General features: G+C 40.5%; 2 protein-coding genes across 5 annotated transcripts in view; both read right to left on the bottom strand.

Moving 5' to 3' along the window:
* ppfia1 (PTPRF interacting protein alpha 1) overlaps positions 1 to 5,905 on the bottom strand; it is a 51,010-nt gene extending 45,105 nt beyond the window's left edge. For 2 of the 4 annotated variants that reach the window (XM_084541367.1, XM_084541369.1), the window contains exons 1-2: positions 4,907 to 5,905; positions 1,415 to 1,675 (exon numbers count right to left, since the gene is read on the bottom strand). In XM_084541367.1, the coding sequence (XP_084397493.1) occupies positions 1,415 to 1,675 (261 nt within the window). In that variant the 5' untranslated portion in view covers positions 4,907 to 5,905. The remainder of the gene's footprint in view (positions 1 to 1,414; positions 1,676 to 4,906) is intronic. The other 2 variants (XM_084541368.1, XM_084541370.1) reach the window with 1 other exon arrangement.
* A 3,518-nt stretch (positions 5,906 to 9,423) lies between these two features.
* LOC311485999 (uncharacterized protein) lies at positions 9,424 to 15,253 on the bottom strand. The gene is made up of 13 exons (XM_084541741.1): positions 15,006 to 15,253; positions 14,224 to 14,426; positions 13,948 to 14,085; positions 13,694 to 13,832; positions 13,010 to 13,592; positions 12,739 to 12,880; positions 12,508 to 12,651; positions 12,053 to 12,111; positions 11,288 to 11,478; positions 10,797 to 11,197; positions 10,593 to 10,692; positions 10,001 to 10,190; positions 9,424 to 9,914 (listed from the first exon to the last, which is right to left on the bottom strand). Exons 1-13 carry the CDS (start codon positions 15,126 to 15,128, stop codon positions 9,778 to 9,780), a joined length of 2,550 nt encoding a protein of 849 aa, XP_084397867.1. The 5' UTR covers positions 15,129 to 15,253; the 3' UTR covers positions 9,424 to 9,777.
* Between the last annotated feature and the right edge of the window lie 895 nt (positions 15,254 to 16,148).

Here is a 16,148-nt window from a genome sequence, read left to right as displayed (position 1 = left end):
TCTCCAAGCCTCTCACTTTATCTAATAAAATCTTTAAATCCGCGGCACGTCGACTTTCTAACTGAACGTTCGACTGGTTAGCAGCCTTCTGTCCTCGTCTCTTATGCATCATTAAAAGCTGGAAACCTGAGCCCTGTGTTTTAAATATAAGACCAATGAGAGCAGAAACATGAGTCATTAATAAAACAAAAGACGTGCAAGCAGACGGACAGCGCTGGGGGCTCGGTTTCCCCTCACGTTGTATTACGCAAACAGTAGAAGCAGAAGAATTGTTGTAAATAATCTACATCTCTCTACAGTTACATAAGCGCTCTGAGCTCTGTAACTCACCTAATAATAAAATGCTGGCGCTAATTCGCCTGAGTCCACACCCCGCTGCACCTTGCGATCCACGCCACGCTCCACCGTGTCCACTGTCTCTAACGTGGACGCCAGAGATCTTGTAAGAGGTGTTATCCAAAAGTGAAACTGACACTTTGGTCGTCAGCGCGGCAAGGAGGCATGCAGGAGGGGTGTGCTCTGCAGGCCACCGAGTTTCCTGGCTGCAATGCAAAAATCTTCAAGGTGACAATAAAAATAAACAGTATCAGGGCTGTTCCCCCCAACGCAGATCGATTTTCTTAAAAGAATGAGCCACTTCTTGCATCCTCTCGTTAGATAACTAAACAAGATTCAGAATATGACAGAAACTATGAGAACGTCAGAGAAGAGCTGGACAAAAACAAAGACGTATGAACGATGAGATACGAGACGGTAAACACAGCGGTGACACCAGCTCACCTCTGGAACCAACGACAACATTACTGAACTGTAATATTTCTAAATAATTTAAATCGAAACCATGTGAATCAGAATTGAATCAACTCTGGAATATCAGTAGCGATACCCAGCCCTGAACATTATATGTTAATAATAATAAATGTTGTGAAATGCCAGTAAAGTCACAAGATCTCATTGTTAGAAGAAGAGACTCTGTAGACGTTTACTTTTATACGAAAGCTGCTATGTGATGCTTTCTGTCGTCCCTTAAAGTCGACAGGCGCTGAACACAAACGGTTTCTTCTATCAGCTGCTGGAATTTAATCAAGGAGTAAATTAATAAAGACTTCTTTCCATAAGTCTACTGGAATTTTATTTTTGTGTCTTCCATATAATTTATTTTCAAACTTGGTGTCCGGTGCATATTTTACTTAATTCGATTTTTTTTAATTTATATCAAATATGTTTATTTTATTCCACAGGAAAGCAGGGCTATTTCTGTTTTTCTTTCCCGTGTTATAAATGTGTACGCTGTCCTACTTTCTACCAACTATCCATGTTCAGTATTCATGAGGGACTGATTAAGAATAAACACAATGGAATCAAAACGAGGATTTCTCTTTCTGAAGCAGCTTCACACAGACCGTGATCGTACCTGTGGTAAAGCGGTGTTGAGTTGTCTCTGCAGCGAGTCCCGTTCATGGCTGACTTCGTGCAGCTTTCCCTGAGTCAGGCCCAGGTTCTCCTGAGTCTCTCTCAGGGTCTCCAGGAGACGATCCCTCTCCTCCAGCATGGACACCATCAGCGACTCAAAGTGGCCCTCCGAGTCCGACTGCAGCGGGGAGCCGGAGCCCCGGCGGCCGCCGCCACCTCCCCCTTCAGACTCGCTGATGGTGGGCATCACCTCGCACATCATCTGCATTAGAGAGAGAGAGAGAGCAGTTTGGATTAAATCTTCTCTCACATAAAGACCAAGTGTTCTCTAAAAATAACGGAAACCTATTCTGTCACCTATGTGGACTCCTCTTCACTCTTTATTAAGTGGGATTCCCCCTCCTGTCTGCCATAACTTTAATTTAATTTACTCGCCTCCTCAAAAGTCTCACAAACATAAACCTGATTTGGAGGAGCCGATCCCATCAACTAGGGATGTCCTGATCGGTATCATGGCCGATACAGGCCTTTTTAAAATGATTGGATCAGTATCAAGCTTCAGCCAAGTCTGATCTTATCTCTAAAAACTTCTTCTTCTTCTGTTTAAGAAGCAGTTGGCTAACATCAAAGCTGCTAGAAGAAGATGAAGCCTGAGACTAACCACGTCTGCTGAGTGGAAGAAGAAGAAGATGAAGTCAGTCACTGCAGTCAGTAACTAGCTGAATGTGGATGTGTGGTGAGGTGGTAGTAGTTGATCATCTAAACAGAATCCATGGAGTCCACTCAGTCAAAGGCTGCACCCAAACAACAACAACAAACACTGAACGTTTAAAAGAAGAGAAAAGTTTCCTGGAGACAGCGTCAAGGAGAAACATCTTCCAGAGAGGGTTAGGGAGTTTATGGCAGCGTTGGATGACCAGAACATTTCTGGAGTAGAGAACACAAGGTACCAGCTACCCTCTCCACACTACATTAACTTTGACTGAAAGATTTATTGGACTGAATCCAGTCCACTCTAGGAGAAGACAAGGAAGACAAGGACAGACTTTAGGAAGACACAGGAGACCAACTCTAGGAGAAGACAAGGAAGACAAGGACAGACTTTAGGACGCTACAGGAGACCAACTCTAGGAGAAGACAAGGAAGACAAGGACAGACTTTAGGAAGCTACAGGAGACCAACTCTAGGAGAAGACAAGGAAGACAAGGACAGACTTTAGGAAGCTACAGGAGACCAACTCTAGGAGAAGACAAGGAAGACAAGGACAGACTTTAGGAAGCTACAGGAGACCAACTCTAGGAGAAGACAAGGAAGACAAGGACAGACTTTAGGAAGCTACAGGAGACCAACTCTAGGAGAAGACAAGGAAGACAAGGACAGACTTTAGGAAGACACAGGAGACCAACTCTAGGAGAAGACAAGGAAGACAAGGACAGACTTTAGGAAGCTACAGGAGACCAACTCTAGGAGAAGACAAGGAAGACAAGGACAGACTTTAGGAAGCTACAGGAGACCAACTCTAGGAGAAGACAAGGAAGACAAGGACAGACTTTAGGAAGCTACAGGAGACCAACTCTAGGAGAAGACAAGGAAGACAAGGACAGACTTTAGGAAGCTACAGGAGACCAACTCTAGGAGAAGACAAGGAAGACAAGGACAGACTTTAGGAAGCTACAGGAGACCAACTCTAGGAGAAGACAAGGAAGACAAGGACAGACTTTAGGAAGCTACAGGAGACCAACTCTAGGAGAAGACAAGGAAGACAAGGACAGACTTTAGGAAGACACAGGAGACCAACTCTAGGAGAAGACAAGGAAGACAAGGACAGACTTTAGGAAGCTACAGGAGACCAACTCTAGGAGAAGACAAGGAAGACAAGGACAGACTTTAGGAAGCTACAGGAGACCACCTCTAGGAGAAGACAAGGAAGACAAGGACAGACTTTAGGAAGCTACAGGAGACCAACTCTAGGAGAAGACAAGGAAGACAAGGACAGACTTTAGGAAGCTACAGGAGACCAACTCTAGGAGAAGACAAGGACAGACTTTAGGAAGACACAGGAGACCAACTCTAGGAGAAGACAAGGACAGACTTTAGGACGCTACAGGAGACCAACTCTAGGAGAAGACAAGGACAGACTTTAGGACGCTACAGGAGACCAACTCTAGGAGAAGACAAGGACAGACTTTAGGAAGCTACAGGAGACCAACTCTAGGAGAAGACAAGGAAGACAAGGACAGACTTTAGGAAGCTACAGGAGACCAACTCTAGGAGAAGACAAGGACAGACTTTAGGACGCTACAGGAGACCAACTCTAGGACATTTAGGACCAGATCAGGACTCAATATTAATCTCTACCATCATATAATTTAAACATAAAGCTCAAAGACGATGCTAACTGAGTTCATAGTTGTAACTCGGCTCAGTGCTGTTCATGTTTAAACACAGACGCTGTGTTAACAGATTTGTGATAAAACAGAAGATAGCGGGCGAGTTTAAAAGCTGATCTAATCAGCATAGTTTTCAGACACCACAACAATCCCTATTACAACAGTTTATTGACTAAACAGTCAGTAAAACGGAGCCAAACCTGCTGCACCCTCTCACCTAAAGTCGGGTTAACTAGTAAACTTCAAAATAGGACAGAGACTGAAACCAATCAGAAATCTAGTAATGCTTAGTTTACTGCTGCACCTCAGGTCTGGTGGATTTAGAGCCAGGGGCTTAGGTCCTGTAAGACAGACTGCTGGACAAAAAGCCAAGAATCATGTGAGCTGGATTTAACATACCTACAAGGAACAACAACTTACAAATAGGAACAAGTGGAGCAGGGACTCGGTGGCAGCCGGAGCTTTCCCTTCATCTTATTCTCTGACAACGGCAGCAGAGACGCCAAAAGCCATTTCATTTTTAAAAAAGTGTTCGGTTCAGTGCACAGATAACTCTCTTGCTGTAGCTGCGAAGGGCTTTGCTTTAAGAGCTGCTTATTACATTTACCAATTACTGATTCAACTCACCAACCACCTTGTTTTAGCTCCAAACAAACAAAATGGCAAGTTTTTAGGTGAAGCACATCGGCCAAACTTAAAACCCGATTTATCAGAAGCAAAAAATAACAACGCTTTTCATATCGAGGTCAAGCCACTCGGGCTGGACAGTGTTGTTTTTTTTACGAGGGGGAGGGTCGGTGAGGCAGCATCCAGGAGAGGTAGTGACAGATGGTGCATCCCATACGTCAAAGGCTCAAGACCTGGAAACAGGGTCACTCAGGTGGACTCCTTTTTAAACTCCTTCTCCTGCAGGAGGTGAGCAACTGGGGAGCAAGTGACGAAGCTTGAGGGGAGGATGCAACATTTAAATGACATTTGAAAAGTATAAAACTAATCAAATTTGACTTGCAGACCTCGTTTTACAAGAGAAAGCACATGATGCAGTCACACACACATTCAAATAAGGATATATTGTTTAGCCTACAGTTATTTTAATGTCTCACCTTTGAGGAATAAAGTTATTCCAGCCTCCTCTGTAATCCACGTTAGTTTCTAATTGAATAAAAAGGCCAGGAAGATCCAGGTACTCCAGCAGCCTTATCACAAATATCTTTCAGAGCGTGTAAATTCCAATCAGGGGCTGGAGATGCGTTAAGGCTCGGTGGAAAAAAAGAAAAGATGAGGGGGATAATTTCCCAAAAGGCCTCAAAACAAAACCCACATAAAGTGAGCAAAGAAGGGGGGGCAGTATTCCAAGTTTGGCCGGCTAACTCAACGTTAGCGAGCTAGCTCCAAGTAAGCTGGTGGTTCGATGATTGCATATCTGGATATGGAAGTAAAGTGTCTACATTTGCATCTGAAAACAAGCAGCCTCCCTTAAAAAATAAAAAATAACGTTCAACTAGTTAAAAATACCATTTAACAAGGGGCAGACTTGTAGCGATACAGCTAGGTGACGTGGATAACAGTTGTTAGCTTCGCCTGCTAGCGTTAGCTAATTTGAAGCAGAATTCTTTGGCTTGAAGTCAGTTTAAAGTCGACGGCTAGCTAACGTTAGCTGCTAGCCTGCTAGGTAGCTAACGCTCGCTAGTTTCATAGAGTAACTTAGCTAAAAATAACGGCCGGTAGTCGCTTCAACATACGCTCTATTTTGTATAAAAGTAGACAACATGATAAAAATCCATCATAAACGTTTGCATTATATCACACAAAACACTAAAATGAGGGTTTTGAAATCCTGAAATGTGGGTCTCCGAAGCTGAAATTAATCTATCAAGTTAGCGGCGGCTAGCGTTAGCTTCCCCTAGCTTCCCCGTCGAGTCGCGTCACCACATCACGAAAAACTTCCAGCCCGAAAGTCCAAAACCGAGAAAATGGAACTTATAATCCCTTCCGTTTTTTCCCGTCCGAGTTTCTGGTGTTCGCTCGGTGTTTCCACGAAAAACTCAATTAAAAAAAAAAAAAAAAAAAAAGCATAAGAGGTCCGTCCGTTCGCCCGGTCCTTCGCTGTCGCCTCTGCCTGCCAGCCTCGGCAGTCGGGACAGCCAATGGTGGGCTGGCCGTCGCTAGCACTTTTCATTAGCCCGGTAGTCCACGGGAAGAGAGCGCTGCTTCTCCGGCTGGCAACAGGAGGAAGAGGAAGAGGAAGAGCTGCTGCAGGACCCGAGCTCCTACTCAGGTATTTATCTCATAAAATACTCTTTTTATTTACGAGCAGCAGATATAGAACTCACATAATGAATGAATTAAAATTCTTAGTGAATATTTGTTATAACAGACTACATGTGTACATAAATAATAGACTGTGCATGCCAGAATAAAAATGTGTAAAAATGTAATAAAACATAATCTATTTGATTTTTTACTAATATTTCTTATAATAGACTACATATAAGGTGAGATAAGATAATATAATCCTTTATTTATCCATATTACTGATGTTATTTTAGCAAAAATGCAATAATACAGTATTTATTTTAATTTCTATGTTAAATCTAAGCTATATTAAATGAATATTTGTTATAATAGACTACGTGTGTAAACAAAAAATAGTTTATTTGATCATGCATGCAGAATAAAAATGAGTAAAACTGCAATAATACAGAATCTATTAGATTTTTTTAGCGATATTTCTTATAATAGACTACAAATGTGCATAAATATTGAAACAAATAAAAGGCTAAAGAAATACAATTTAGTTTTGTCATTTTTATTTGTGTACAAATGTAATAATACTGAATAAATTTCCCTTTTTGTGCAAGTATTTGTTATAATAGATGACATATAAGATGAGATAAGGTAAGATAATCCTTTATTTATCCCTATTACTGATGTTATTTTAGCAAAAATGCAATAATACAGTATTTATTTTATTTTTTTGTGGGTTTCTGTGCTAAATCTAAGCTATATTAAGTGAATATTTGTTATAATAGACACAAAAAAATGTTTATTTGATCATGCATACTAGAATAAACATGAGTAAACTGCAATAATACAGAATCTATTTGATTTTTTAGCGATATTTCTTATAATAGACTACAGATGTGCATTAATATTGAAACAAATAAAAGGTTAAATAAATAAAATCTACTTTTATCATTTTTATTTGAGTAAAATAATGTTGTTTTATTAAAAATCCAATAATACAGTATGTACTTAGATTTGTCTGAGGGTTTCTGTGTTTAATCTATGCTATACTAAGTGAATGTTTGTTATAATAGACTTCATATAACAAATATTTGCTTAATATAGCTTAAATATGACACAGAAACCTTATACAAATTTTGAATTAATTCTGTATTATAACAATTTTACTAAAATTTATAATAAAATTTCATTATAAATATTTATTTTAAATCCAAAACAGTGAAAAGAACATGTGGAAGTTGGGGCCATGTTTGTAGTTCATTTAGTAATAAGTGAGTGACCTACATCCAGCTGATAAAACAACACAGGCACTGTAAAGCTAATAATGGCGCCATCTTAAGGTGCATCAACACATCACAACAAACCTTGTGTCCTTGAAGCTAAATGTGATGTTGTCACATTATTTAATGACTGAACTGTAACCCTACTGAATGCACATGTGCAGCGTCTGTCATAGAAATAAAGTAGACTTCATTGGATCTGTGTCACTGGTGGTGCATGGGGGGGTCCTTGGTTCTTGGGGCCCACGGCAAACAAACCCAACAAATCTTGTATTTTCAAAGCTGAAGGCGATGTTATCCAATTATTTAATGACAGAATCATAATCTAATTAAATGCACATACACTCCATCTGTCTCTACTCCTGTCCACCTGCTCGTCAGCTCGTCACTATACTGTATTCTTACTGTATTTTATCTGGTTGTATCGTTCTGTAATTTAGATATTAATATATTATAACTAATTAAAATGACCCATACGAATAAAGTAATATCAGAAAATATATAATAATCTATTGTTGTTATTTCCAGTTGAGAGGGACATCTGAAATCAAAAGGAAATCAAAACAATGCTCTTTATAAAACCTGCTTGTATTTAGTCAGTTCATTTCAGCTTTTAAAACACTTTTAAAATATGTTTTCAAAGATTCATCGTGAACATTTTGTCTCATTCAACCAGAAATATCTGTCATAGGGTTGACAGAAGAGGACATCTAGTGGAGGTTGTGGAGTATTGTACTGTAGCTTCCTTTATAAGGCATACGTGTCAAACATATGGCCCGGAGGCCAAAACCGGCCCACCAGAGGGTCTAATCTGGCCCACGGGATGAATTTGCAAATTGCAAAAATTACACGGGAGACATTAACTTCAATTTTTCCAATCAAAAAAGTAACTGCTATTCCTAGGGTTCACACAGATTTAGTAAGAGTTGTGGACATAACACTGAAACCTAGAACTAAACAGAAATTGCATTTCTTTTTCGTAAGAAACGTCCAGTCATTAAATGTAAACATTTTCAAAATGTACTTCTTTGCACTAAAACAATCAAACTGGGCTGTATGTGGCCCCTGAACTAAAATGAGTTTGACACCACTGGTATAAGGGGTTTATGTTTGTCATTGCATAATATGCTAAAAGGTCAAAATCCACGTCCGTCCCTTTATCTCCACGGTGTACCATCTACTAGTGGCTGCTTCCAGAAAGATAACGCTCAACGTCACAAAGATGAAATCATCTCAAACATTTCTCCAGTGATTGCAGAATCTTTCCTTCCTTAGAGTCACAATAATGATTAACAAAGACATCTTAAGGTAAATGTCCTTACATCTTATTTACGATTTTTTATTTGAAAGAAAATTATGAAGTAGACTGACGGATAAAGAACCAACATTTTAGCTAAAGAAAGGTGTTTTGAGGAAATACCTAGCTCCCACTTTATCCAAGTTTCTCAAAATTTAGTTTCCTCATGGATAATGTGATTATATATATTACACCAACACTACATGGATGGTTAGTCATATTTTTGCTTTCTCAGCAGCTACACTTAACATTTCAGACATATACAGTGAAGTTTTACGCCCTTCAGGATTTTCAACGTTTCTGCATAAAAATGACTGAAGGTAGACAAAGAGAACCCAAACAAATCAAATAAAAGATAAATACTAGACTGATGTTTTGGTTTACTTGGGAAAATTAGCAAATATTAAATTTCTGTGAGGTGCAAAATAAGTGAACCCTTGTCTTCAGTAATAACGACAACTAAACATTTTCGGTAACTGCTGATCTGTCGACTGGACGAATTTTATCCCATACCACTGAACAGAACTGCTTCTGTTCTTCCAACATTTCCAAAGATGAAGTTCATTTGTTTACTTGTATTTAATGTGTTTAAATGCTTGATATTTGCAAACTGAAGCATCAGTGTTGATAGTTTTAGTCGCAGACGCATGTCAACAATATTTGCTCGTGTTTTTGACCTCACGTTGCTCACACATCATTCTGGTTGCAGCACAAACACCAGAACATATTTAACAGATTATCGGTTTAAAGGAGATATGTGTGTTTGTGTAATGGTGGAAATAAAGACAAAAATATGTGTAAGAGAAAAATATGTTTTTTTTATTGAGATTCATAAATTCATTAATCATAACTGGTATGATATTATAATTCATACCGTAATACCTAATAAAACAAGCATTAAGGCATGTCTGAACAATCACCCAGCAGCTGCAGTACTAGTTGATCATCCTCTTGGTTTTAGTTGCACTCACACATATTTTAGCCTTTCACCAAATAAAGCAAATTTTAAACGAAATTTGGATGAAATTCATTTAAATGTTCTCCCACACAAAAATACGAAACAACACCCAAAACTAAAGCACAAAATAATCAGAGAAGATTAATGTAGTCAGGAGTAGTGAATGAATCCGTATTCTGCACACACTGCTGTCTAACTTTCAATTGTAGACAGAGGTTGGTATTTGACCTTTGACATTTTGGTCTTGTACACGACCACGCCACAGACCATGCCGACAGCTGCGAGAAAACATCCGGCCATGAACGCCAAGTTCAGGTTCAGGTTGACCACTGCAAAAAGAAGACAAGCACCGCGTTAGTTCTGTTTTGTGCGACGTCTATCCGAGACCCAAAATCTCTATCTGTTTTCCTTTTACCTCCGTTTCCGCCGGTTTCCGCCGACCTCTTCAAGCGCAGAGGACCCTGGGAAATGAAGTGCTTTGTGCTCTCAATGACGGCCTCTCTCTTTCGGCGGCTGTTGCTCTGTGATGAGCTGAGGCATCCCTTTGAGCACCTGGTGTTGGTGTTCCCTGCTTCGCACATCATGAGCGAGCAGCTGATGTACACCTAAATGCAACGATAGGTATGGTCAGTAGGCGTAACACGGCGCCCTCCAGTGGACGCATGGTCTAAAAACAGTGTCCGTCAACCTAAAACTCATCTGAGTCATGTTCACCTTTAAAACCCTATTTTTTTCTCTAGCTACATGAAAAACAACCTTTTGACTGTTTTCAAAAAAAGAAAGGCAACTGGACTTAGTAGAGTTTTGTGAATTTGCTTTTCTAACGATTTGTGGCTGGTTATAACAACCTGTGGCTGAATTTAAAGATGTGCTGTTTCACATTGTGAATCGGAAGCCAAATGAAGGTCAAGTCTATGCACACTGGATAACTCATGGTGAAGTTTGTCAGATGAATCGGACCTGTTCACGGAAGTATTTAGAGATTATATAACAGTCCCATCGTTCACCTGGTCATGCAAGCCGATGAACTTGAAGGCCTCCATGCTGAACCGAAACTGCGTCGGCTTGCCAGGGGAATGGATCTGAATGGTCGGGTCCATGTTGCACCTTGTCGGATGAAAGAGAGACAATTCAATTTCCAGCAACTCGTCTGCACATTAGGTACAAATGGTTTGTCTTTTGTAAACACGAGAGCGTGTTCTCATGCTCACCCATTTTCAATGATGGAGTAGGTATTTGGGTAGTTGGGGATGTCATATGGCGCGGCGCTGCAGGACTCCACAAACATCACGGTGTTGTTGACTGAAGACGTGGCATCGATCTCCATGTAGATCCTGCTCCCGATGTCGTACTCCAGAGGGTAGGTGTTTTCATCCTTCATGCTCAGGTACCTCTGGTCGTCAAAGAACTCAAACTGGTACGTGAACTTGCCAAAGCCCCTTTCCCACACGGTGACGTTCTTCCTGTGCGCCGTGAAGCCCGCCGTCACATTGCCCGTTTTGGGGTACGAACAGTAGAACTGCACTTCCAGCTGGTGGTGCCTGGTGATTAGTTGGCTGGCGTTGTCGTATGTGGTGATTTCGTTTTTGAACATGAGGTTTTCCTCATCCTCCTGCAAATGCAAAACGTCCAAAATCAATCTTCATGCTGTTAAAGAAAGAGCAGTTTGTGTTTGTGTGGTGAAACAAGTGACCCTGGTTACCTCGATCTGAGTGCCACAAGCATTGAGGGGGAAGGTACTGATGATGTGAGTGCTGTTGGAGAGTTCACTCAGGTTGCAGTCAACGTTGCTGGAGTCACTGAGGCGCAGATGACTCTCATCGAGTCCGGGGAAGGTTGATTTATCAACTATCACTGTCATGTTGAACTCGGTGCAGATCACATCGACGTTAACTGGAAAGAAAGATTTATATTTAAAAACAAAACAAAACAAAAACAAAGCATATGTTTTAAAAAATACTGTGCATTAAGAAAAATATTTGACACAATTATAACGTATTGTTTTATAGATTTTATATTTACATTTTAACTGCACTACAAGTATGAATCATAGGATGGCTGTTGCGTATCACAGGAACTGTTGATAAGTATATTCTCTTTTGGAGGCTTTCTGCCCCCTAGTGGTCAGAAATGATCAAATGCAGCTTTAAAGGTCTAACCTTTGGGATTTAGTGACATCTAGTGGTGAAGCAACAAAACAGGCAGTGAACACGTTTTCTTCTGTTGTAAAGTTGGACATTTCAGGACAGAGGTCTCAAGTGGTCAGTGGAGGAACTGCAATTTTTGACACTTGAGCTTAATTTTTTTTTTTTTTCAGGTGAATTTTAGCTTTATTTCTGAACTTTTTGTTATGTTTACCTAAAACGCAACACCTTACAAAAGATAACCTGTTGCAGCTTTAAAGAACCTCCAATATTTAGCACCTTAAAAGAGCAATTCAGCTCAACAGAGTGGCCTTTACACTCACCATGCTCCTTGACGACGGTCACCACAACACACCTCATCTCGGACTGATAGACTGAAGACCTGAAAAAGCGTTATTGGACACTGATTTAACATTTTAACAGAGGAAAGGAGGAATTGCTTATGCTACTCTTTAATTTTAATTTTAAACTTCACCACCAGATGCCACTAAATCCCACAAACTAGTCATTTTAAAGCTGTCAATACACAGCTTGACCACTAGAGGGCAGAAAGTCTCCAAACGGTTGAGATTTTCAGTAGTAATACACCATTGCCTTCTTATGATTGAATTAATATATAAATATAGATCTATAAAAAGTAAAACATATAATGGTATAATTCAGTTTTTAAGTTGAAATTCTGCAGTTTTTTATTGTTTTGGCTTAGAGACGTATTTTTCATTTGAAAGCAGATTACAGCTGAAAACTAATTCTATCACAAATGGAAACCAAAGCTCACCCTGATTTCGATTCGACAGCGAAGCAGATTGCGTAATGATCTCCCAGGTCGTCTGCAGTGGGTGTCCACCTAATGACATATTCACCATGTGTGGTCTTGTGCTTGGTGATATTTGATGGCCCGCTCATGATGACATCATCCAATCTGAATAAAAACAAAAACAAGGAAAACTTCCTCATTATTGCTGTCTTTATCTTATTATGACGATCTGACTGATGTTATCTCACTCACGCCGAGTATAAGGCATGTGCTTTGATTCTGATCTCCAATTCTTTGTGGACCTCTGCTTCGAGCCGGGCTCCGTTTTTAGGTGTTGGATCCAAAAGCCTTGGCAAGTAGAGTCCTTCCTGACACGAGGGAACCGCCGGGTCCACTGGAGAGTAAAAGAAGTGATGTAAGTATCGTACCTGCTGTAACGTGGGGCTCGAATTTAGAGACTTTGGATTTACTGCCCGTAAAGATCAGAGCGCTTCTGAGTACAATAAAAAAAAATTGTACTCACCGAGAAAAGAGAATTGCAATGGTAGTTTACTGAGAGGTGCCCTGTTGTAGTGATATGCAGTGGTTGTACTTGGCCATCCAGTCCATGGTGTGGTAGTGGTCGTAGTAGTGGTCGTAGTTGGTGCTGTAGTGGTCGTAGTTGGTGCTGCAGTCCACCACCATGGTGCGGCTGTTGTAGTGGTCGTAGTTGGTGCTGCAGTCCACCACCATGGTGCGGCTGCTGTAGTGGTCGTAGTTGGTGCTGTAGTTGTAGTGGTCGGCCATGGGGGTGTAGTGGTTGTAGTTTGTGGTGCAGTCCACCACCACCATGATGTGGGTGCTGCAGTGGTTGTAGTTTGTGCTGTAGCCCACCACCACCATGATGAGGGTGTTGTAGTGGTTGGAAATGGTGTCGTAGTGGTAGTAGTAGTCGTCCATGCAGCTTGTCTCTTTCTCCTGGCGAGCGGTGGAACCCTTGTGGCTGAGGTTCCATCTGCGTAATGCAGACCGATGTATCCTTGTGGGAAGTCCTCAACCACCATCTCAAGTCCAAAGACTCTATTGTCGGCAGTTGTGGAGTTGTCATAGTGAAGTGTGCATGAGTCCTAAACATGTATAAACATATTTAGTTGTACAGGTGAACAATAAGTCAGCCACAGCCCACAGTACGCCCACGTATGTATCATATATGAGGAAATGAACTAACCTCATCTAAGTGGAAGGCTGAGGGCAGGTAGCACGAGCTGCACTCTAGACCAGGGATATTTCCATATCTGCATCGGACTCTGTCGCCATCAGGGTCAAAGTTCATCAGCTTGTATGTCCGTGGGCAGTTCTGAGGAACTCTGAAGAGACACAAGAGTTAGAAATGGAAATAATGATTCTATTCTAAGATATTCCACAGTCTGACATTTTCAAAATTCTACAGATAAGGATAACAATTTCATGCAGGAAGTTTACCTCAGTAAGGGTAGAATGGCAGTGTCTGGTGATCTGTTTGGTTCTCCGGTGTCAGATCTTATCCCCAAATCCACAAGAGTAGACAAACGCCAGTAGTTAACACCGTTACGTGATGGGATCCAGCAACAGCTCGATGCCCTGTGATGAATGGAAACAAGTCTCATTAATCTCTGCATTTGAATTAAAAAACACACCAAACAGAGATATGTTTGACATAAAGATGACATTGAACAACACCAGCTATATTTATATAATTCAACAAAAGAACAAGCCTACCTCATTTGAAAAGGTTTGTCAGTGTAAAGGTTCCTCTTCTCAATGTATTCAGTTTCACACCACAGGTTCCTAGTAGGTACATTAGTGCTGCTGTCAATTACAACTCCTGTAAGGCTGGCCTGGTTGCCACAGTTGCCGGAGTAACAACCCCAGTAGTGACCGCGATAACACGCGTGAAACGTGTCCCTGTTGCGTATGTCCACCTGTGGACAGGAAGATCAAGGAAAATCAAAAAATGTACTACAATGGAAAAAAATACTGAATACAACAATATGCTGCTCCTTGGATTTATGAGTAACAAACAATGTCAAAGAAAAAAATAAAGGTCTGGGACACATGTGACCTCCTTCCTTTGGTAGTGTGGGTCACATTAAAGACCACCTACTCAACCCGAGATCAGATCGCAGGTGGTGGCTGGGGGACGCATTTCATTTCCTAAAGGTACTTAAAGCTGGACAGTTGTGATAGGATTGCCCAGGTTGGATGTTTATGAACGGGCTTACAAATAAAATAATTTTTCCATTTTTTTGCATTACATATATATATAATCATATGGTTAGCCTCATAGCATAATTGCCTAAGTCATTTTTTAGCCACTGTTACAATATTAATAAAAAATACTAATGTGTTTGCTAAAAATTGTGTTTTTTCTTGTTAAAATGTTAAAATATGACTTAGGCAACTGTGATATGGGAACGATATGCAAAAAACAGAAACATTAAAAACATGTAAAATATCCTATTATTCTGAGATAAAAATAAAATAACATTAAAGTATCTCACCCTATACGATCCATCAGGGTTTCTTCCCTTGTAGGAGTAGGACACGGTTCCTCCGTAGTGGTGAGACCCAGACGCCAGTGAGACCAGGAGAAGCGTAAGCAGGATGACCAGAGTGGAAGCCATGGCTACCCAAACTCACCTCTGTCTCCAGATTCTCTGCCGCTCACATCCACCTGCAGCATCCTTATATACACCTGGCTGCAGAGCGGGTGTCACCTGGAAAATTTCGAGGCATGCATGCTATTTTGCAGAACAGAATGTGTCATCCAAACTTTGGCAGCAGCTCAACAATGAAACCTAACACTGGCAGCAGGTCGTGTGGTCGAGGCCTATGTCAGGAAATCAAAACCTACTGAGACAGCTTTAAACTCACACTGTCGCACTGACACTCCCCAGAATGTGACATCGCGGAGCTCTTACTGTTGTATAATGTTTCTATATTTTGTATTTATATTTTTGTTACTAGAGTGCCTTTCTTAACGTTGTATAGTGAGTTCTATATTTTATTCTTTCTCTATCTTACCTAAACTGTTGACTCTGTGAGCCCCGCACAAGATTTCCAATGTGTCTGGACAAATAAAGAACCTTGAACCTTGAACCTTGATAAATAAATGATTAATAATTTCTTTTGTGTAATCCACATTTCTTAGAATTGAAAAACAAAAAAATGTAAAATTCAGTTGTAGTTTGATCATTGCATAATGAGTACGTAAATAAATAGATAAGTAAAAATAAAATATATAATATATAATAAAATATAAGCCCTGTGATGGACTGGCGACCTGTCCAGGCTGTACCCCCGCCTCTCGCCTGATGACAGCTGGGATAGGCTCCAGCAGACCCCCACGACCCTTAACAGGGATAAGCGGGTACAGAAGATGAATGAATGAATGAATAGAATATAGATGAATATAAAGAGTTTCTAATGAGAAACGTTTTTCACAGTCAGAATCAGAATCAGAATACTTTATTAATCCTTCAAGGAAATTGTTTTTGTTGTTTTTATTCTTATATATTTGATGCAGCTGCATCAGTCAAATGGTATTTGAGACACAAACAGTTCTGACAATTGTGTCTCTCAAACACGTTGTACACAAAGCCAGAGGTATTTTGCTTTCCGTTTCTCTTACTGGAAGGAGGATT

Source organism: Chelon labrosus (assembly GCF_963514085.1).
Source record: "Chelon labrosus genome assembly, chromosome: 3".
Classification (NCBI taxonomy): domain Eukaryota; kingdom Metazoa; phylum Chordata; class Actinopteri; order Mugiliformes; family Mugilidae; genus Chelon; species Chelon labrosus.
The sequence above is the reverse complement of the archived record's forward strand: the minus strand, read 5'-3'. Positions and strand labels throughout refer to the sequence as shown.